At 38.3% G+C, this 23,795-nt stretch overlaps 1 protein-coding gene across 1 annotated transcript in view; it reads left to right on the top strand.

Moving 5' to 3' along the window:
• The window catches only part of LOC309558730 (dynein axonemal heavy chain 11-like), a gene marked incomplete at both ends in the record, with an annotated part of 1,130,439 nt that overhangs the window by 767,895 nt on the left and 338,749 nt on the right, over positions 1–23,795 (top strand). Inside the window, 3 exons of the mRNA XM_082261779.1 lie at positions 10–153; positions 2,703–2,885; positions 17,999–18,100. Coding sequence (XP_082117905.1) covers positions 10–153; positions 2,703–2,885; positions 17,999–18,100 — 429 coding nt within the window. The remainder of the gene's footprint in view (positions 1–9; positions 154–2,702; positions 2,886–17,998; positions 18,101–23,795) is intronic.

Here is a 23,795-nt window from a genome sequence, read left to right on the forward strand (position 1 = left end):
CTTATCCAGTTAAACCTTACAGAGCTGAGAACATTTCCAAATCCACCAGCCGCTGTCACCAATGTGGCTGCTGCCGTTCTTGTGCTTTTATCTCCTAATGGCAAAATACCCAAAGACAGAAGTTGGAAAACTGCAAAAGTATTAATGAGCAAGGTAAGGGTACTTGGCTTCATGATCAAGGAGTCTGAAGGAGACTGATTTAGTTACCTGTAGCAAACAATCTGCAGTGATGGAGAATGAAAGGGACAGTCAAGTTGATTGCAATGCCAAACACAACAGTTATTCCTTTAGACACGTTTGATTGGGAATTGGTAACAGTTGGTTTCTCAACAAATCCAGTTCGTGGTAGGAGCTTAGATGATCATGATGGCAACTTTCTGAACTCCTTAAGGGGCAGTGACTCGTGTAAGTGGTTTGGCGAAATTGCTGCTAAATATGTTGGTGCTAAATGAGAAAAAATAAACAGTTTTCGCTTGTTTTTTGCTGAGATTACTACACTGACCCAACTCATTTTTTTCCACACAAAAATATGTTTGCAAATCTATTTTAGTTGCTGAAAAAAGGCCAGTAGCCTACTTTATGTAGACCTTTATCCTATATGCTACGTACTTTTCCACTAACTTCTGCTGCTGTCACTTGTCACATTGCGAGTGGATGAGCAGCAGATAATCAGCTCAGCATTTCCTGAAGTAATAATGGTAAAAAGAACACGAGATGGAAATGCCTCTTCACCCTTACCTAATGCCACAATTATCTCCATACATGAAGTGCGCACTGTGTTATGTGGAGAGAGCACCTGTTATAAAGGTCAGGCCATTTCACTTGCTATTTACCTTATCATTTTTAAGGCCAATTTGCTACATCTGCACTGTTCAGTGGTCTTGGCTACTGTACATGTTATGTCCCTTATTATTAGGGGTCATGTTTACTGGAGCCTAAAATCGGAGATAAGCTAAGAAACACAAAATAATTTAGACTTCACATGTTAATGTATGCATGTGCTTGAACATCTACATACATCGCAACATTCCAAGCTAAATGGCACTCAGATTTTTGGAGAAAAGTAGATGTAGTTAAAGGGAATCTGTCATGACAGAATAACGGAGGCTGCCATTGCTAAACTCTTCTTTTGACAATACTAGTTCCTTTGCTGTCATGCTTATACTTTTTATAGACAGGGAATGATGTGATCAGCCCAAATTTGTGTAACTCTCAAAATATCTCGATATATAAACTGTGAGTGGAGAAATATGTATAACTCCCAAAGTGTCCAAATAAAAAAGGTGCTGAAGTGCCAATCAATTGAAAAAATAATCAATGTTATATCTTGCAAAATAGATAAAGATGATCTGTATGTATAGGTAACTCCCAAATAGAGTGCTAATTTGTCATTAAGTAAAAAATTGAATATATAACATAAAACAAAAAAATTCCAAAAAAGTGCAAGTGTGATAATTCATCGAAAAACTGGAATGTGTATCCTAAAATTGCGAGTGCAATCAATCACTAAAAAATCTCGAACAAATTCTAAAAATCAACCAATGAATGAATAAGAATTAATTAATAGGTAATCAATAAATAGTCCATTAGGAAAAAGTCCCAAGTGAAAAAAATGTGCAAATAGTGATGAAATCCAATCGATGAATAAATAATCCTCAGTGATCACACATAAAGAAATCACACCATATGTGCTCCATCGTTTCCACTAAATCTGACCCACCAGATATAGAGCTGGTCAAGTTATAAACAAGCAAATTCACTTGTTAAATGTTATCCAGCATGATGGTTACAGCTTTGATCCTTCATGGGCTGATTGCTTCTCCAATATTGCAGGATGAGGACAATGTGTGAGAGGAGAAAGAATACCCAAAATAGTGTAATTCCGTCTTAAAATCACAATCTTTATTAAAAGAAGATAGGTTACACTCTCACATTTTTCAGTGTCTGCCTGACACTAGGGATTTCCGCCTTGTAGCGCTTACACTTCGGCTGTATCTCTGAGCCAAAGGCGTGGAGTATGGTAAACCTGCGGTGTTTCCTCTGCGTCCTAGCCCCGCCCTACTAGTTTCGTCATTCAATGTCTTTTTTGGAGCACCTGTAGGAGTTACGAGGCAGAGATCCCTAGTATCAGGCAGACACTGAAAAATGTGAGTGTAACCTATCTTCTTTTAATGGACAATTGCAGTGCCGAATCGCAAAATAGGCCCTGGTCTTTGAGCAGCCAAATCCTCTGGGGCTTAAATGGTTAAGAATATGTTGCAGTCAGTGTCACCACCAACCTTTCCTTTACAGCATTATGTTAAAAATGAACATTTGCAGGGACAAGTATATGGGTTTCCATTGCTAATCTTCTTATAAAAATATATTTTATGATGAGTTTAAAATGCAAAACTCATCAGTTAGCAGCAGTTGAGATCAAAATCGGTCATGAGAAAAATTAGGTAGTGTTTGCTTACATTGTAAATGGGCTCCAGAATCTTGCCATGGCACCAGCTAAGTTAGTTAGCTGTGCAAGTGGGCCAAAAGCAAACATTCCACCATTATTCCCTGAATAAAATGATTGATTGGATCACATTAGTATGGTTTTCAACCACAACATAGCTAATAATTTCTCAAGCATCATAAAAAATATGTCTATAAATGTTTAGATAAGAACTACAAGTAGTTTTATAGATTAATATACAGTACATGCTTCTTTATAGGTGGATGAATTCCTACAGAATTTGGTCAGTTTTGACAAAGAACATATACCCGATGTAACAGTCAAAGCTATAAAAGATGATTACCTGAGGGATCCTGAGTTTAACCCAGAGTTTGTGCGTACAAAATCCTCTGCAGCTGCAGGCCTGTGTGCATGGGTTATCAATATCATTAGGTTTCACGAGGTAAGACCTTACAGCAGGGGAGTAAATAAAGATTAGCCTGTATATCATAATATTAATATATTATCGCTGTTTTACTCAATTTAGGTAGAATGATATAATGTGCAAAGAGCAGCAACTCATTTTAGCCAATCAGATTTCAGTTTACAAAAAGTTTTACTTTGGTTACAAAAAAGCTTACTGCCCTCTGAACCTCATCTTTGCTATTCGTGCTGCTTTTTTTACTGTAAGTTTGTTTGAATAATTTTAAGGTCTAATGCACACTGAACATTTTCTCATCCCCTTTGAACACCTTTTTTCCTGGTAGGAAAGCTGTTTAAAAAATGCAGTGAAAGCCACATATTGCACACGTGTTTATGTGTGTTCATGCATATACGCATAAATGCATTCTCTTGGCCAATATTAGTTCATTCTGGCCATTAGAATGCATTAAAGTGCAAACATGCAAATGAGCCTAAACGCATCTAGCATTTAAGCCGTTCAGCATTTTTCTGCTCAAATGTTCCTCTCCTGAATGTACTGGTGATGGGCTTTTCTCTCAGCTTGTAAACACTTTCTTCTAATAAATACGCCTGTAAATGTGTGCATGGACACAAAGACTAACATAGAGATGCTTTTACATGCAATCCAGCAAATATTTTATTTTTTGTTATGAATAGAGTGAGAGAAAACTACAGTTTTTGTCAGATTTTAATTACATGCTGAGAAAAAAAAAAATCACAAACGCCTGTAAAGGCCAGTGATCATAAGGCCTTGTATTTCTACGGTCAATTCATTTTTATGGTAAATGTTAGTTATGTGTAATATTTTTTATAATTTTAGACTATTGATCTTTATTTACTTCCTATGTAACATCATTAAATAGAAAGTAAAAAGATACCAATAATACTTCCATAACGTTATTATATATTAAAGCCTAACTCCAGCAAAAATGTATTCTTTTGTTTTGGATAGAGTAGAGAGCTAGAATTTTTGTCAGATTTTGATTTCTAAACAAACAAAAAAAAAAAAGTGTTGCGCTATCCAGATAAAGTGCTAGTGTATCAATACTACAATCAAATTAAAACAGGTAAAGTGTTTAAACAAGCATAATTCATGCAAGATAAATTATTTCATAACCATCCATGGAAAGTTCATATAGAAAAAATGCAGAGAGCAAAACAGTCCATCAATATACTGTATGCAAGCAGTCCATATGCGTGACGCCCAAATCCAGTCATCCTGTGTATTTAGGTTTAAGTTTCTGTATGTTAGCCTATTAGGGAGATTTCCTGTTCTTTCTGTGGGAGAGATTGCATTCTTCTACTCCTGGCAGGAAAAATCTCCCTAACAGAGAAAAAGGTGCAATAAAAACCTGACAGAGGCTCAAACCTCGATTCCATCTCTATCCAAAATTAGAGAAAAGTTTGGTTAGAGTTAGGCTTTAAAGCATAATTAAAAATAACTTTTTTTTTTAGTTTTGGACAAAGTGGAGAGGGATTAGAACCCCTGTCAGTTTTTATTGCTTTTCGTGCCCTCGTTAGGGAGATTCACCCTCTCTTTTTGTCCTGTTTAGCATTATCATTGAAGATGAAAGTAAAAGAAAATCTAAAATTTTGGGTTGTCCCCCAGAACAGTAATACAGGAGAAATCTTCCAATGGGGACACTAGTTCTGGTGACCTGGGGGGCTTCAATGGTTTCCTTTAATTTGCAGGGATTTCCTCTCATTATAAAGCAAACGTGATCTGCGCCAAAATGAAACAACACATGCAATCCGTGTATTAAATACCAAGCTGCAGTTACTAACTGAAATTATATATAGGAAATGTGTGTGAAACCACGCTATACCATCATAATACCATTTCTTGTAACCTAAACAGATTAAACCAAAACAGAATAACACAACCTCTGTTTAAAAGTGTATGAGACATATCTTTTCTGTGAGACAAATGGAATGAATAAAATAAACATAACTCAAAATCTATAACACCATAAATTGCTGCAGGTGCACACAATTGTATAAATGTACCAAGTTTGTGAATGGTGAAGTCTATACAAAGTGCAAAGTGCAAAACTAGTATTTGTATAACTTTAAAATGCTTTTTTTAAATGCACTTCTCATGCACTTTTAAAACAGAGGTTGTGTGATTCTGTTTGGGTTTGATCTGTTTGAGTTACAAGAAATGGTATTATGATGGTATAGTGCGATTACATACACATTCCTCTCATTGCCTGTTTTTGTTATGGGACAGGAAGTAAAGATAAATTTCCCCAATGGGGTACAGATGGCAAAAAAAAAAAAAAATCGGACAGGGGTTATAACCCTCTCTTACTTTATCCAAATTAAAAACAATTTTTGCTCATAGTTCTACTTTGAATAAGGGACATTTTTTAAAAATAAAGTGTTCAACGGTCTAGTAACCTGTACCAGTAAATTCATTTTCAGCTATGTGTCATAATTTTATTGAAAAGTACTGTATATTCTAATTGGTTTGTATGAGTAACATCACTGTTTATCTTCTATAATTATTTATATGTTACAATGTATGAAAACTGTGCTATAGTAAACAGAGACTCTCTAGTTCAGCCCTTCAGTTGTTAATTTCTATTAACCTTTGGCAAATGTCCCTTTTTTTAAATATCCACCACCATACTGTATACTGTATATAAAAAACAGATGTCAGAAGAAAAGGGAATGTATAAAAGCTGTTCTATGCCCTGCAGGGTGAGCTAATTTCTGGTACATAAAGGAAGCAGCAATTATGCTTCAACCCAATAACCTCATGGGCATCCACATTGTTGTGTCCTAGGGGATTATTCTCTATGGCATCCAGAAAATGTGCAAAGTCACCAACTTTGCACAAGCACCACACAAACAATATCTAAACCATATAACACTTCCACTGAGCTGACTCAAGTAAACTGAAATCTATATGGTTGCTAGGAGTTCAGCATTTTTCATATTATCATATCCCTTTTTATTGCCTGACATAATGAACGTGTTAATGCTCTTAGGTTCAAAAGGCCTTTTACATCATAATGGCCATGCAACATAATTTTTCCCACTGGGCCAAGCTGATCGAAAATTGTTTTGGCTTCCTTTACAAGCTGTTTGTGGTACTGACTTTGCTGTTTCCTTTCCACTTTCTCCTCTAATTTGATGTATATGGGAAACTAATCTTGGGAGTGGTGCAATGTGTATGATTAAAGGCTTTGTTCATCCTCATATGTCAATCTATTAACATGCTGTTAACTGAAATGTTTGCATGATGTATTTTGTCAGCACTGGAGCATTTATCACAGGTGGGTATAAAACTTGGACAAAGGTGTATGTCCTCATTAATTGTGAGAGGTCCTATTCATCTTACACAAGCATAATTAATGCTGCTTGGAATCTTTAATTTTTCACTATTTGTCATGATGAATATTTCGTTTTCTCTGTGTTATTTATCAATCTGCTCTCATATCTCCTGGATACTTCAACAAGATGTATGTAAGTACTTTATTTCTTATTGTGCTAGAATGACTTCACAAAGTGTGAAAGTATTAATGTTTCATATTTTTTCTTGTCTGCAATATATCTGTAGGGAATTTCAGATCATATCAATCATTACTGAGGCTTTGGTGTGCCAGGTGGGCAGGTTTATTATAGTAGGTGGGCTTTAAGGATATGAAAGTCATCACTGGTTTGGAATATAAAGCAATTGTGACATGTCACATTGATTTTTCACACTATCAATATACTAGATTGTTGTTATACTGTATGTCATTTTCCAGAGGCACGGGTATTTGTTTGTGTCGATGCACACATTGTGCACCTCCATTGATACTCATGATAGTTTCTGAATTTTTTTTACATTCCTTAGCAATGTCATGCAACCAGGCTAATCCAAGATAAGAAGTCATCCTAAGCACAGGGTGATGATATCAGGTGTACACATAACATGACTGGCAGCCTCTACACATTTATCTATTCTTGGGAAACCTGCACACATGAAATAATGGATTCCCTATCTTCCCTAATTTAGACAAGTTAGGTAACAATAATGATGTTTTTCTGGACATTTTATACATAGGCAACTCCTATCTTCTTATTGATTAGTGGTTCCAAATAATAACTATTGCAGTAGGGAACAGGCACAAAAAGATACACTCCACATATTTCCACAATAACTCTTCTGTTTTATTTGACACAATTGAAGGCTTTTATACACATGATTACGTAGGTATCACATTATTATTATTACAATTGTACTTTTAAGGTTAACAAAGGGCGTAACATAGGCAGGCTAATTCTAATCAGGACTCGAAAGAATGCAAACATGTAATGAAAACAATATTGGTGCCATGTGCACAATGAGTGCAGTGTGCAATACATACAAAAAAAAAAAAAATACAATAATATACTCTGTACAAATTTCCTTTACAATGTCTACAAAGAAAAACTGCAGATAGTTGCTTGTAGCACTAGTGATTTGTGAGGAGGAATCTTTTAGTTGATTGTATTGTGCCCCCCTCTTTTTAATGGAAATTGACATGTTCGCTTGGAGAATCTGAGGAAGCATATTGAAATAAGAATAATTTTCTCTATTGTCCATTGAGGGATAGTTAATTGATAATCAACCACTTCCCATCCAGGGCATTTTTTTATATTTTCACACATATTTTAAAACCTGCATTTGTGCTTAAAAATTACTTAAAACCCACCAAACAATTATATATTTTCTGAAAGCCTAGGTCCTGTAGAAAAATGGTTGCAGTTGCAATTTTTTCAAATGTTTATTAAATCTATATTTTTAGGGAAAAAAACACTAAAATCAGTTTTATTGTACACAAACACAAAATAATAAACAAATGAGGCCAATGGTAACTGGGGGAGCTGCAGAGATCCACAGCTCAGGTGGGAGAATATGTCCAAAGGACAACTATTGGTCGTGCACTCCACAAATCTGGCCTTTATGGAAGAGTGGCAAGAAGAAAGCCATTGTTGAAAGAAAGCCATAAGAAGTCCCGGTTGCAGTTTGAGGGAAGCCATATGGGAGACACAGCAAACATTTGGAAGAAGGTGCTCTGGTCAGATGAGAGCAAAATTGAACTTTTTGGCCTTAAAGCAAAACGCTATGTGTGGCGGAAAACTAACACTGCACATCACCCTGAACTCACAACCCCCTCACCATGAAACATGGTGGTGGCAGCATCATGTTGTGGGGATGCTTTTCTACAGCAGGGATAGGAAAGCTGGTCAGAGTTAATGGGAAAATGGATGGAGCCAAATACAGGGCAATCTTAGAAGAAAACCTGTTAGAGTCTGCAAAAGACTTGAGACTGGGGTGGAAGTTCACCTTCCAGCAGGACAACCACCCTAAACTTACAGCCAGAGCTACAATGGAATGGTTTAGATCAAAGCATATTCATGAGTTAGAATGACCTAGTCAAAGCCCAGACGTAAATCCAGTTGAGAATCTGTGGCAAGACTTGAAAATTGCTGTTCACAGACACTCTCTATACCATCTGACAGAGCTTGAGCTATTTTGCAAAGGGAAATGGGTAAACATTTCACTCTCTAGATGTGCAAAGCTGATAGAGACATCCCCAAAAAGACTTGCAGTTGTACTGTAATTGCAAAAGGTGGTTTGACTCAGGGGGACTGAATACAAATGCACGCCACAGATATATATTATATATATTATTTATTTGTAAAAAATGTTAAAAACCATTTATCATTTTTATTCCACTTCACAATTACATGCCACTTTGTATTGGTCTATCACATAAAATTCCAGTAAATATGTTTTTGGTTGTAACATGACAAAATGTGGAAAATGTTAAGGGGAATGAATACTTTTTTTAGGCACTGTAGATAGCAAACATGTCAAGCTTTAAAATTGGGCACACATGTGAAGTGGAAAAAAAACTATGGTACCCAAAATGGACCATAGCCAATACTTTAAAAGCCTTTACATTTTATCTATTTAGAGTTAAAGGGTAACTCCACATTTGTGGGGGAAAAAAATCCCAAATAAAACAAAATAATTAAAGCACATACAATTGCTACAAATGCCATATTCTAATCATATGATACAGAAAATTACCTTTCATTTGGAGTGCTATAATTTCTGTAAAATGTAATGTAATATGGCTACCTGGAGGCATTCTGTACACAGATGGTGTGCAGAATGCTCCTCAAAAATGTAATTTCCAGTGTGATTGGCCTACTGATTTTCCCAAAAGCCTGCAGTCAGATTTTGGGCATCCTCTGCAACAAAAATGTCATTTTTGGTGCAATACTCCCAAATAGAAATCAGGACCAAACGGTTGCAGACCCTGCAACTTTCCTGATTAGAACCCTGCAAGTGCAGCAGCTGATTGATAATTGCAAATTCACTCCCATTAGATTCACTTTGACCATGGACAAACAAGCAGCTATTTCTTCAGAATAACAAAATGTTGGAATCTGCAATAAAGTTTGTTAAAATCCCTGCAATGTACACAGATCACCCAGAGGGGAATGTTTTTTCTCAATAAAAGTGGAGTTACTCTTTAACCATGAATTATGGCCCTAGATATTGCTTTCACTCCAACGTTCATGGCAGTACCTCACATATATGGTGCAATTGCTGTTTACATACATATGCGCATCCTACACATACATTGCATGTTTTCACTTTATATATATATTATGTTTACATGTTTTTTTCCTTTAAACTTTATTGCACTCAAAAGGGTGCTAACAAGCCCCCTTTGTGATAGCATGGCCAGGTGACAGGTCTTTTTTATGCTGACATCATGGGTCTATTGGACCCCTGATGTCACCTCTGCCCTCCACTGCAGCTTATCAAGCACAGGTTATGCTTGATTAGCTGCTTCCCAGGTCACAGTAGCCAGGCAATTACAGCTCCGAACTTGAAACAAAATGCTTTCCAATTTTCAGTTCCTTTCAACATAGAGGAGATCAGAAATACGTGTTGACCCTTTACAGTACAGTAAAAGTGATCAGGCGGCTCTACCTGCTGAAAAATATGGTAGCAAATGCACAACTGTGGCTGCAAGTGTTACCCACTTGAAGTGCGGGACTTGCATATATATATGGCATGTGGACAGTAAGCCAACCTAGGGGTTATACTGCTGCATACAGGAAAAATGAACACTGCTAAACGTTCTTTCTTTTCTGCTATTTTCTTCACTTGAGTTGTAATATTATTCTATCAATAAAGTTACCGATATATTAATGCAGGCTAAAACAAATCTGGAAGCCTATCCAGATAGCTAATGATCCCAGGTTTTCCCAATTTATTTAGTATAATGGTGGTCTTTCCACGATGTTCCTGCAGTTGACAGTGGTTACCTGTCTGTTTTCTAGCTAGCCCCAGGGTGCTTTATCTGAGAATTCCTCTCAGAGGTTTCAGGTCCAGAGCTGCAGCAGGATTTTCCCTGTCAATAGGGTGGGTGTACCAAAGGGAAATAGACTGTGCACTTTGCAAGTGCAGGTGCACTCATTTTTGTGTGAGGATTTTTTCCTTTTATCTGTCCATCTTTTTGAAGAGACTGTTGCATCTGACGGGGCTATATTTGAGAAACTTACTACACTCCCCCTGGTTTTCCTATATTGTCTATTTATATTTTACATTCTCACGCATATTAGTTTCTTGCTGTGTCTAATTTGTCTTAGCTGATCTGGACCATTTGCTCTGCTAGCTCAGCTGAAGTGTGTTTCCATAAAGGAAATCCACCTTTTTCTTGTCACTTTTGGGATGCACTTCTTTGCTTTCGGCGGCCTGCGTTTCTTTTGTATGGCTTCAGTGTTCCAGACTCCCCAGTCATTGAGGGAAGCATCCTATAGAACTTAATTGGAGATATAGCTTACTTATCTGGAGCAGGCACTTTTTCCAAGCGCAGGGGGTATTGTTTTTGTGACTATCTGCTGATATTACAGTGTTGCCTGCAGTGACAAGTGGTCACGCAGACATAACTTCTGCTTTTTACCCTGATAGACTGAAAGGCTCGGGTCTATGGATATTCTTGAGGGATTTTGGAAGTTCCTTTTTTTAACCACTTCCCATCGGACATACATACAGTATATAAACATCCTGATGGGAAATGGTTAACACCAGGATTATGCCAGCAGCAGTAACAATCATCTTGGTACCATTTGTTTCAGGCAATGACCAACTGTCATGTAAACAGCTGCCTGATATCTTTTACAGGGAAGGAAGGTTGTTCTCCCCCTTGTGATGGTATTAAAGTTAATTTTTTTTTTTAAAAATGTAAAAAGTATAAAAAATAAATACATTTAAATAAAAATATTTTTAAAAACAATTTAAAAGCACCCACATCCCCCTATGCACACATGCAAATGTGTGCGTAGGTCTGGCACATACATGTAAATTGTGATTGCACCACATATGTTTGGTATCACTGTGAACGTTGGAGTGAGAGCAATGATTCTAGTGCTCTAATTAACAATTAACTCTAAACTGTAAAATGTCACCAAGAGACCGATTTAGGTAACGTAATTTGTTGCCATTTAATGGGCATGCCCAATTTTAAATCTTTACATGTTTGGTATCTATTTACTCGACCCATCATCATCTTTCATATTTTACCAAACAATGGTTTATTACAAAGTATGTACAAAGACAATACTTTTAAGAGAATAGGGGGCTGAACCTCTGGTCCCAGTCACCAGTAGGACCATGTTTAAGTGGGACTTTTTAGGATGGGTTACACAGTAAGGCAAGCATATATTATAAAACAGTAATTTATTACAAATTTTGCATAAAATCAAACATCAACTGATGCAAATTGGTACAGAGACATTGCAAAATATAACATATAGATGAATACATAAAACTATTTGCCCTCATTCGACGCGTATCGCAGATTCATGTGCTGAATATTGCTTCATCAGGAATGGGAGGAAAAATTCATCTATTCTACTTGTAGAGAAAGAGAAAGATAATAAGTCATAATATTCATCATACTTGATAATATAAAGAATACCTTGCAATTCAACATAATGTCATCAGCTTACCATACATTGCAGATGTCTTTTAACACAGTTTTTAATCAGAGCGGACTCCAAGAAATGAGGGGTGATTCCACTAGGTCGACAAATTCGAGTCCTGGCCATCCCATCTAAAGGGTCCAAATGTCCCACCTAGGGGTTGGCCAATACAGTGTAGACTGGACCAAACATTTGTAACGGACTAATCCCGTGGCAGGAAGTGGACTTCACACTCAATATGATAGGGATCTGGTTCAAAGAAAGGATGGGTGGAGGAAGTCACCATCACAGTCTAATTTCGCTAATAAACAAGACATCCCTCCCCATATTGCTGTCTAAGTAGACCAGCCAGTATTGCTTAGTATATGTCCTATAACGCTAGAATTTGGCCAGTGTAGTGGCCAGTTTAAAAAAAATCGAGGCTGACGCCTTACGTATTCGCCTGCGTGCTCGAGGGTATAGCAATAAGGTACTTAAAAGAGCCTATGCGAGAGCTAATTCAAGAGAGAGAGACCAACTCATCTTTGGGCCCAAGAAACGCCAGTCGGAGGGTATAACCAGTCTAATTACCAAATACAATGCCCATCATTCTATGATCAGGCAGGTTCTGGTTAACAATTGGCATTTCCTTCGGGATGACCATGTAATTACCAAATATGTTGCACCTCAGCCGCAGATCACGTTCAGAAGACCCAAATCGATCAGGGACACACTAGTCCACAGTCATTACCAGCCACAACCAACATCTGGAGATGCTGAGGAGAGGAGAGGCACCTTCAGATGTGGAGCGTGTGATTTCTGCCCATGGGTGCAAGAAGGTGGGAACGTTGCCCTCCCACGTGGAGGCACACTAAAAACTCGGTTCAACGCGGACTGCTCCACAGAGGGCGTGGTATATCTTGCCACTTGCCTCTGTGGGGCATTCTACGTGGGAAAAACTAAAAGGAGATTTTCTAAACGTGTTCAGGATCATCTGTACTATTTAGAGCTGGGCCTAATTTTTACGCCCATCTGTAAACATGTGGGGACATATCACAGCTTTAACCCTGATTATATTAGCTTCTGTGTCCTCGAGGTCATCCCACGTAATCCACGCGGAGGTGACTTCGATAATAAAATATTACAACAAGAATCAAAATGGATATATAGATTGCAAGCCACTGCATGGCCAGGCCTGAATACGGCTGTATCTTTTAAGCCATTCTTATAATGGGTTGCCCCACCCTTGCTGCATTTCCTTTAATTTCTGTTTTTTTTTTTTTTTTTTTCCATCTAATTTTTCTCCTTATTATACAAATTATATGTATATTAATATGTTTCGATTTAAGTTATTATTGGTAAAGATATATCTTCTGATTATATATTTGTGTTTTGAATATCATTTGTTTCTGAATTTTTCATCTCTGTAACCATTGCTCCTCGATGGGTGACTCCACACGGGACTTTCCCTTGTAGTCAGCCTAGTGTAGCCTCGGGCGCAAAGCAGAGGCAGGCATCCCCTAGTGGTTGCTGTGCCTCTTCCGGTCTCTTTGACTGGAATGGTTGTGTGCGCCGCGGGAGGCGGACTCGTCCCCCGTCGCGTAGAATACCATGCAATGCGCCCGCGCCGGAAGTGACGCGGGCGGGTGTAGCGTCACTTCCGGTGGGACCAAACATATAGCGGAGTGCACGTGGAGAACGCCGGCAGCGGCTCCTCCTGCACATCCGTGAAGGTGAACGGCAGAACTTGATGGATTCAGTGAACAGGTACACTATGGACATAACCTCCCCATTATTTTACATTATGTTGGATGATGTGCTAAGCATACAGCCTTATTAGATTTGTGAGACCCATCTTTTGGTAAATAACTTTTGAAAATATTGCTATCTTTATTTAAATAATTGAACTATGCAAATTTTGAGGCTCATAATAACCAGTAGGCATCAAAATAGGATGAATGAACTAGCCTATGAGTATTTTTATATATGTTCTGGGGGGATTAAAGTCGCCTCTAGGAGTAACCATTTTGGAACCTAGTAAGGATATGGCTTCATCTGCCCTCCACGTAAGTCTTTTTGACCCTCTTTTTTTCTGTCCAGCAATATGGGCATTATCATCCAACATTTAACTTAATTGCCTTGAGTCGTTGATTTAAACTGGCCACTACACTGGCCGAAATTCTAGCATTATAGGACATATACTAAGCAATACTGGCTGGTCTACTTAGACAGCAATATGGGGAGGGATGTCTTGTTTATTAGCGAAATTAGACTGTGATGGTGACTTCCTCCTCCCATCCTTTCTTTGAACCAGATCCCTATCATATTGAGTGTGAAGTCCACTTCCTGCCACGGGATGAGTCCGTTACAAATGTTTGGTCCAGTCTACACTGTATTGGCCAACCCCTAGGTGGGACATTTGGACCCTTTAGGTGGGATGGCCAGGACTCGAATTTGTCAACCTAGTGGAATCACCCCTCGTTTCTTGGAGTCCGCTCTGATTAAAAACTGTGTTAAAAGACATCTGCAATGTATGGTAAGCTGATGACATTATGTTGAATTGCAAGGTATTCTTTATATTATCAAGTATGATGAATATTATGACTTATTATCTTTCTCTTTCTCTACAAGTAGAATAGATGAATTTTTCCTCTCATTCCTGATGAAGCAATATTTAGCACATGAATCTGCGAAACGCGTCGAATGAGGGCAAATAGTTTTATGTATTCATCTATATGTTATATTTTGCAATGTCTCTGTACCAATTTGCATCAGTTGATGTTTGATTTTATGCAAAATCTGTAATAAATTACTGTTTTATAATATATGCTTGCCTTACTGTGTAACCTATCCTAAAAACTCCCACTTAAACATGATCCTACTGGTGACTGGGACCAGAGGTTCAGCCCCCTATTCTCTTATATGTACTTAAGGGATGTGGAAAGGTTACTTTGGACAGCACTGAACTATAATCTAATAAAGACAATACTTTGTAATTTATGAAACTTTTCATTTGATAAATGGCTGCACAAATATTGTGTGACATATAAAAAATTGCAACAGCCACCATTTTGTTGTACAGGGCCTCTGCTTTCAGGAAATATGTTGGGGGTATTGCCTGCTGAACGAGACATGGGGGCAGCAATGAAGAGACATGTTGCAGCGGTAAAGCAAAGCATCATGGCTGCAACATGTGCAAGACCTTGTCTAGTCGCTGTTACGTTTTAGGGGGGATGGTCAAGGAGCAGTAAAAATCAAGGCTCGACCTTGCAATCACTTAAAAATATATATCTTATGTCAGGTCCATTTTAACAAATCAAGGTATTTTACCCTATGCCCCATAAGCGATTACATGCAATTGGCCGTGAATAGCTGCTGGAGCTTTCAATGAGGCTTCCCATCTGCAGCTAATCATAATCAATTCTGTAGATATTCACAAACTGCACCATTGTCAAGTGTAAATGGGGCCTTAGACAGTTTGTCATTTGTGTTTAGACTCTGGCTAGATCTCATTTCTATGCTAAAGTTGCCTTCACTTGCTCCAGCTGAAGGAATAGTCATTGTAATCTACATGGTCCATGCACAGGTCAGAAAGCTAATTTTAGACCTCTTCGATAACTTTATCTGAATAGTGTCTGTGTTATCTTGTGCAATCAATCAGATTCTCTGTTTTCCTTTTCTGGGGCATGTAAGAAAATGAAAAGGTTGATATATAACAGTGATGGCCAACCTTGGCACCCCAGATGTTTCGAAACTACATTTCCCATGATGCTCATCTACACTGCAAAGTGCATGAGCATCATGGGAAATGTAGTTCAAAAACATCTGGGGTGCCAAGGTTCGCCGTCACTGATATATAAGATTGCAACACAGACACTCACTTTTTCAAAATATTTAATCAGATTTGTATTTCCTTATATAGACTCCTGTTTAATAAAGCCAGACATAAAAGTGAGAATAGCAATGTCACCAGTGGATTTGTACTCTTCTTCAGCTTTGCCTGCAGTAACAATAAGGCTATTTATTTTCAAAATAAATAATATTGGGAACACTTTGTACTTTTTATTATGATAAATATTTTACTGGAGAGCAGCAAGAACTTTTAAAGGAAGTGTGAAAGTCAATTTTTAGTCTAATTAATTAAATACCTCTGTGAACTGACCAGGACGGCAGCAGAGGAGCATTCATTCTTCATCCTGTGACATATTCCTACCTCATCTCTGGCTCAGATTTCTTAGATCATGGTGGTTTTATTAAAGCCGTGAAAGATAGGACAATACTGTATATGGAAGGTTATAAACTGCTCAGCTTGGTAACAAATGCATATTAAAATCAGTGGGGGTGGTTTTCACTTTGCAAAGTGAATTTTGTGAATACGCTGAGGATAAGTGTAGATCCACTTTGCAAAGAATACCTATTTGTGTACAAGAGAAATAAGAAACAGGATTGGCTGTTGCAGTCACTAGCTGAAAATTCACTCTGTAGAGTAAATATACTCTTCTATTAAATCAACCATGAGGTGTTGTAAATGAAGTGACAGTCAACAGGCTAATCATGTACAACTTAGCAAATTTATGTTACCCATTTAGGTAAAGAGCTCGTTCACATAAAAGTAATACTTCAGTTAAAGGTGGGCTGTTAGGCTAAGCCAGGGGTCTTCAGACTTTCTAAACAAAAGGCCAGTTTGCAATCCTTCAGACTCAAGAGGAGTTCAGACTTTGGCCAGTAGTAGTAGAAATTGTACTGGTGTTGTGATAGTTAACAGTTTCCCATCTTTGGTATTAGGAGGTGGAATAATGCACCATTGTTGGTGTCATTGGATAGAATAGAAGTCCCTTTATTGGTGTCAGTGGGAGAAATAGTTCCCCATTGCTGGTGTCAGTGGAAGAAATAATACATCACGGTTGATGTTGGTGTCAGTGGAAGGAATGGTGTCTCAAGGGCCAAATAAAGGCACGGAAATGGCTGCATCTGGCCCCCAGGCTGCAGTTTAAAAACCACTGGGCTAAACCATATGTTAGCATCCTATATCTATTGAGGGAATGAGAGCTACTCTTCCTAGTTCTTTGCTGTTTGCTTGCACACATTGGAGTTTTAGGTGTTTCTGCTTATCTAGGGGTTTTCTTTTCCCTCAATTTCATTCTTCATAATATAAATGAAGGATTCAGCAAGTAGAGAAGGACTGCTTTGTAGTGGCCATAGCAGGCATGCAGACCCAGCAACTGACACATAAAGATAGAGCTCACAAGAGGAATTCGGAACTGTTAGGTGGTTTAAAGCCCAACTCCAGGAAAGCAGAGTCCTCTGCTGGTTGATCACCTGCTTATTTCTGTCTAGGGGAAGGGAAAAAACACTTTTACATACCTGTTTCCCTGCTCCATTGGCAGACAGCACTCTCCAATGCATCGGCCTAGGACTGTCCTTGGCAGCCTTACATCCTGGGGTATGGGCCTGCTTCAGTTTTGATGACACCAGAGGACCTTAGACTGCCAGCGTGCAGAGGAAAAGAGGCTGTGGGGACCAGTCTAATAATCCAGAAACACCTGTGGAAATAGAGGATTATTAAAACTACTTTAATCGGGTCCCCGAGACATAAACAAACAGGTAACACTGGCAGTGCAGTGCAGCGCAGCCCCACTGCAAGAAAGGACTTTTATTTTTCTTCTTTCTTGTGTAAACTGCTTGTGGTACATGAGCAGTGTAGTATTTACTCCCAGCTCATTCCTGCTATCTCTGACAAAAATGGAGGCAGATGTTGGGATAATGGAAGTCCTGTGTGCATGCACAGAAGTTACATTATCAGTGGCCACCCAGTGGACCAATAGAAGCAATGGGGACCTGGAAGAAGATGATGGAAGCATGAACAATTAGGGGAAGCGAGAAAAAGTGAGGGACAGCTCTGAACTGTCTGCACAGGTAGAGGGCAAAGTGCTATGTGAGCTTGCCATATACTGTGCATACTGCATACTAGCATATTATAGCAGGAGCGCACAAAACTACGGCTCAGCTTTATTTCTACAACATCTACTAAAAGCTGAAATATCCTTTTTGGATGGACTAACATTTAAACTTGGTTTAGTTAAAATGGCAAATGTAATTGTCACTGAGCAGTGATGTAAAGTAAGACATCTGGTGACTATAATATTTCTTTAGGTTTACTGTGAAGTGGAAAACAAGCGTCAGTCGCTGTCTCAAGCAAACACAGACTTGGTCTATGCAGCTGAGAAATTGGAGATCATCAGGAAAAAGCTTGAGGTTTGTCACTATAATGTTGACTGTTACTTGTGGATTTTAGCGTGTTTGCTATTCTTTAGAAAGCCTTCCATATTTAATCATTGTTTTGCTTTTGTTGGCTACTGTTCTAAGCTGAATGCATAGAGTGACCTTCATGTTAAAAAGCACCAGTTTTGTATAACTGCTTTTATTTCTAATGTTTGTGAGATTTAAAATTATTTATAATAATCAAGAAGCACAATCTTTAAAAGGCAGAAGAATGCACTTTAAAATGCTTGTTTAGATCTGTTGCTGGGAGGCATTAAAAATGGACAGTTGAGCACCGTGGAAGTGGACAGGGGTATTCAGATGCAAAGCTTAGTTACCGCAGCTAAATGTATCCCCCTGATGAGAATAGCAGCTTACAAGTAATGTGGTGGTTGCAATCATTTTCATTTTTACGCTAACATTTTTAGCAAGTACAGAAAGTACCTGCTGATGTTTCTATTAATGCAGTGTTCCTGTTACAAAAATATCAAACAATGTTATGGTTATGGTATCTTCCTTTGAAGTTATCTTCTGGAAACTACTAATTCATGCACCCCTCTTTGTAATGGAGGTGAAATAACGGGGATATGTTTGTAGTCCTGGTGTGACAACTAGGACTCTATACACAGATACTGTATGTTGGTTGAGCATAGCCACCCAAGGACATGAAGTGTTACCAGGTAAAAATAAAGGAAAGGAGCATGGGAAAGAAAAACACATACAGCCACTGCATCTAAGGGTATGTAAAGCTGCAATATTTTAAAGGCCTGTTCACATCGGTTCACTAGGGTGCCATTCATGTATGCATTAGAGTGCACCAACACACTAAAGCAATGCACATGTATTTTAGTCCAATACAATGCACTGCAATGCACAATAGTGCTTTGTTTTACAAATTTTGTGGCACATCTGATTTTCAGGACATTTTGGTGCATTGCATTAACGTGAAACATAATGCATTTTTTATGCTTTTGGACATTTCTAAATGCACATAAATGCGTGTAGTACCCATTTACAATTTTTTGTATTAGGTTAATGCTCGTTAATGTGTGTTGCGTTAAGGCAGTCTATTGAAAATAATGTGCTGTCAATGCACCAAAACATTCTGAAAATCAGACATGTCATAAAATATGTAATGTACCACTTTGCAGTAGAGTGTGCATGTGCATTGGAGTGCCATTCAGAATGGCACTACAACCCAACAACAACATATGTTGAGAGAATTACTGCAACACAATATTTTAATGGCACCCATAACTTAAAACAGTTTTCATTAAAAGCACACATATAACTAAAAGGTGATTGGGTGGGTTTTTTATTGATACAGTGATGTTTTTGAGCAGCAGAGGGTGGGATCCATGAATCAAGCTGTGAAATGTGTTAAATCTTTCCCATAATCTTCTGCTGTTTTGGACTTACTGTGCAATAGAAATTATCAATCTTCCTAATATTTTTTTTATTATGCCTCTGTATAGTCAAAGCCCACTAGGGGACTCTTTGTTAATGACTGGTCTCTTTCTAGGCAGGTGTAAATAATAATAAACAAATATATATAAACCCTTTTTTGCTAGCTGTCTTCAGTGTGGTGTAATGCAGTTTGTGTGAGCCATTTATAAAGTAAATTTGCCAATAATCTTAAAAAAGATTGCAAGGGCCACTTTCCTACCATAGGAAACAATGGTAATGATTGGTTTGAATCCCAACCACTGCACTACCTACATGGAGTTTGCATGTTTTCCCTGTGCCTGCATTGGTAGGTTTCCTCCCACACTCCAAAGACATGCTGGTAGGTTAATTGGCTCCCATCTAAATTGGCCCTAATATGTGTATGCTTGAATGTTAGGGACCTTAGATTGTAAGCTCATTGGGGGCAGGGACTGATGTGAATGTACAATATAGATGTAAAGTGTTGCATAAATTGACAGCACTATATAGTACCTGTAATATTAATAATACAAATGTAATTCATGTTCTGCCTATCTAGGCAAACTGTTTATCCCTTCCTGCTTGTGGTGTTCCTTGGCACATGGGCAGGGATTCTTGACAACTTCGATAAAATAAAAAAAAAAAGCATACTTCAATTTTGAACTATTTGTGAGATAAAGATTTGCATCCAAAGTAAGTTCTAGCTAGATTGTATCCTAATTATGTAAACAAAGTTTAGGTAAAACCAGTAATCTAAAAACCAAAGATAATATTTAAATTTTAATTTCCACATCTACTTGCAGCCTATTAATTACTTTTACGCCTAGCAACAAATTTCCCAGTATGAACTAGCCTAACAATATTCCCGACATAGCACAGAATTTTGGCATTACATGAACTACACAATAAGTTGTGAAAGAAAGCTGATGATGAAGGAAAGATGCAGCGGGCATTTAATAAGTAGAACAACGGTGAGATAATTAACGGGCATGCATAAAGATTCATGCTTTATACCAAAATTTTAATTTTGCACATAAATGTTCCTGATGTAGGCAGCATTTAATCACCTAGCTGACAGGAGTAACTACTTTCATTTAACCTTGACTGAAGATCATGAATTCTAACAGGTTTAATTGGGTACATCATTTAAGAGAATGAACAGAGCAAATTTTTCTCAATTCATAGACTCTGATTGACATGCACTAGCAATGCTACATTGCACAATTAACGTTGCTCTGTATTCCAGATATGGACAATGATTGCCATAGTGATGTGACATTGTTTGATCACAGTAGCTAAAAAATAGTTGCCTTTCCCCTTGTCTAGAAGAGGGCAAAGTTTAAAATTAAAAAAAAAATGAAAATGAGACATTTGTGCTGGGGCTCTTTGTTTGTTCTCATTTAATCCCATTAACATACATCAACTCTAAGCAATTGATTTTAACAGCAAAAACAGTCAAGTTGCTGTCTCATCTTCAAAAATTGCAATTGTTGTATAGCTAAAATATGAAAAAAAAAATGGTATCATTAAAAATTGTAGATGTACTGTTTTGTGTGCATTGCATTTGTTTCAGATCTATGGCAGGTTGGCCTAAGTTTAAATTGATCTTTATTGACTTTCTTTCCAAGTAAAGAACAAAGTGTTAATTAACTCACAATTAAATATATATCACATATTGCACTACAAGTCACACATCTATGTAAATTCTTCTGTTATCTATGAGTGTACTATGCTTTAACCATCAAGTGGCACAGTAGAGTACTGTCTGTGATACTTTTTTTGTGGTTGCACTAACAGTTAATGTTTCAGGACAAGCTTTTAAACGTCCACAAGCTTTTTCTATGGTCCAGTACTGATACACATACACTTAACTGTATTGTTGTCATTTCCACTGTACTATCCTACATTATATTTTGATAATGCTTACATTTTGAAGACAAATTTGAGAAACCCTATTCACACAGGACACCTAAAATAATTTAAAAAGAAAAAATATTTCTTATCTAGTTGTTTCTTTAGAGCAGATTTATAAAAGAGGATTCATAGCTGCTATTGTTTAGAATAACTTGAAAAGCGCATCTAGGGGACAGACTGAGAAACAGTTGTTTTTTTTTTAAGTATATTAACAAACAACGTATCACCCAAACCTTGATATCTTTAAAGTAATATCAAAGGCATTTTTTTCAAAATGACAAACATGTTATACTTAGCTGCTCTGTGCAGTGGTTTTGCACAGAGCAAGCCACGATCGTCCTCTTCTTGGGTCCCCCGCCGGTGCTCCTGGGCCCTCCTTACTGCCGAGTGCCCCCAGGGCAAGCAGCTCGCAATGGGGGCACCCAAGCAGGTTTGCTGCCGAACTGCTGCTCTGTGTGTCTATTCACACAGAGCCGTGACTCGGCCCCTTCACCTTATTGGCTCAATGGCTGTAATTGGCAGCATTCGCTGGATCGTGATAGGGCTCAGGTAAGTATTAGGAGAGGTTGAGGGGAATGTTGCACAAAGAATGCATGAAGGTAAAAAATCTTAAACTTTTAGAATTACTGTAAGGCTCTTTAGAACAGACAGTGTTCACATCCAAGTTACAACTGATAATTACAAAAAAAAGGGTTAATTATGGTAAGCATAAAAAAGGTTAATTATGGTAAACATTTCTGCCAGCCTCCTGTCTAACATATACAGTATATAAGGGGGAGCTAAGTAAGAATTTTCAGAAAGTAAAAAGTTAAGCAGCAATTTTTAAATAGTTATATTATGTGACTGGGAGCATATATCAGATACGCTTACTTTATTAGGTACACCTTGCTAGTACCAGGTTGGACCCCCTTTTGCCTTCAGAACTGCCTTAATTCTTCGTGGCATAGATTCAGCAAGTTGTTGGAAACATTCCTCAGAGATTTTGGTCTATATTGACATGATAGCATCACGCAATTGCTGCAGATTTGTTGGTTGCACATCCATGATGCGAATCTCCCATTCCACCACATCCCAAAGGTGCTCTAATGGATTGAGATCTGGTGACTGTGGAGGCCATTGGAGTACAGTGAACACATTGTCATGTACAAAACCAGTTTGAGATGATTCCAGCTTTGGGACATGGTGCATTATCCTGCTGGAAGTAGCTAACAGAAGATGGGTACACTGTAATCTAGACATGTGCAATTTGTTTTGGTTCGAATGTAATTTTGGACAAATTTTTGGTTTTTCGGAGATTCAAATGTATCCAAATCTCCGAATGAAACAGTAACAAATTTTGTTGAAATTCGTTTTGTTTATTCATTTTCAAAAGAATTTAAAATTTTCGGAACAATGTGAATCCAGATCGGTCGAAAAGTGATCGACCAATTTGAATTCTGTGTGAAGAATAGCTGGTTGTTAAAGAGTGGGCTGGGAAGCTGGTCACCGCGTCCTTAACAAACAATGACTTATCAGCTTACAGCAGGCTTCCCCACTGACAGCTGAAATGTTAACAAAAGAATGCCCGCAATAGAAAAGTCAGAAAAAAACGGCATGGGATCCCCCCCAATCCATACCAGGCCCTTCAGGTCTGGTATGGATTGTAAGGGGAACCTCATGCCAAAAATTTTTTTAAAGGCAGCGTGGGGTCCCCCCCAAAATCTATACCAGACCCTTATCCAAGCATGCAGCTCAGCAGCCCAGGAAAGGGGGAGGACGAGCAAGCACCCCCCCTTTATTAACAACTTCACGCAAAAAAACGTACCTGTACCTCAGTGTTGGTACTGGGGTGATGCCTACAGCTAGAAGCATTACACCGGCAACGTTTTTTTTTAGAGCGGACGGTCGGCTTTCATGTGATAATAACCAATGAGGATAAATAGCCACATGGCTGTTATCACAAGCAGTAGGAGGGGATATCCCCCCCCAATCCATGTCCGCCAGGTGGCCAGAGTCCTGAACAAAGCTGGAATCGGGTTTGATCGGGTCCCCATTGTAGTAACCCGGAAGTGACGTCACTACTCGGCAGCCAACAGCGCCAATTTTAAAAAATCCAATCGATCAAAAATGCAGATTTTGGTGTTTTGAATACTTTGAAGTGCAGAGAAAGGGTTTGGGGTCTTTTAGACCTCAAATCCTTCCATAAAGAGTACCTGTCACTGCCTATAAGCCCCCGTTCACATGCAGGCGACGCTACTTCGCACCGCGACCTCGGAGGTCGCGGTGCGAGCAGTGCGCCGCGACCTCGGAGCGGCCGCCACGGACTTCATAACATTGAAGTCTATGGCGGTCGCTAGTGATGTCGCGAACC

This window comes from Pelophylax lessonae (genome assembly GCF_965119305.1).
Source record: "Pelophylax lessonae genome assembly, chromosome: 6".
NCBI classification, from domain to species: Eukaryota; Metazoa; Chordata; class Amphibia; order Anura; family Ranidae; genus Pelophylax; species Pelophylax lessonae.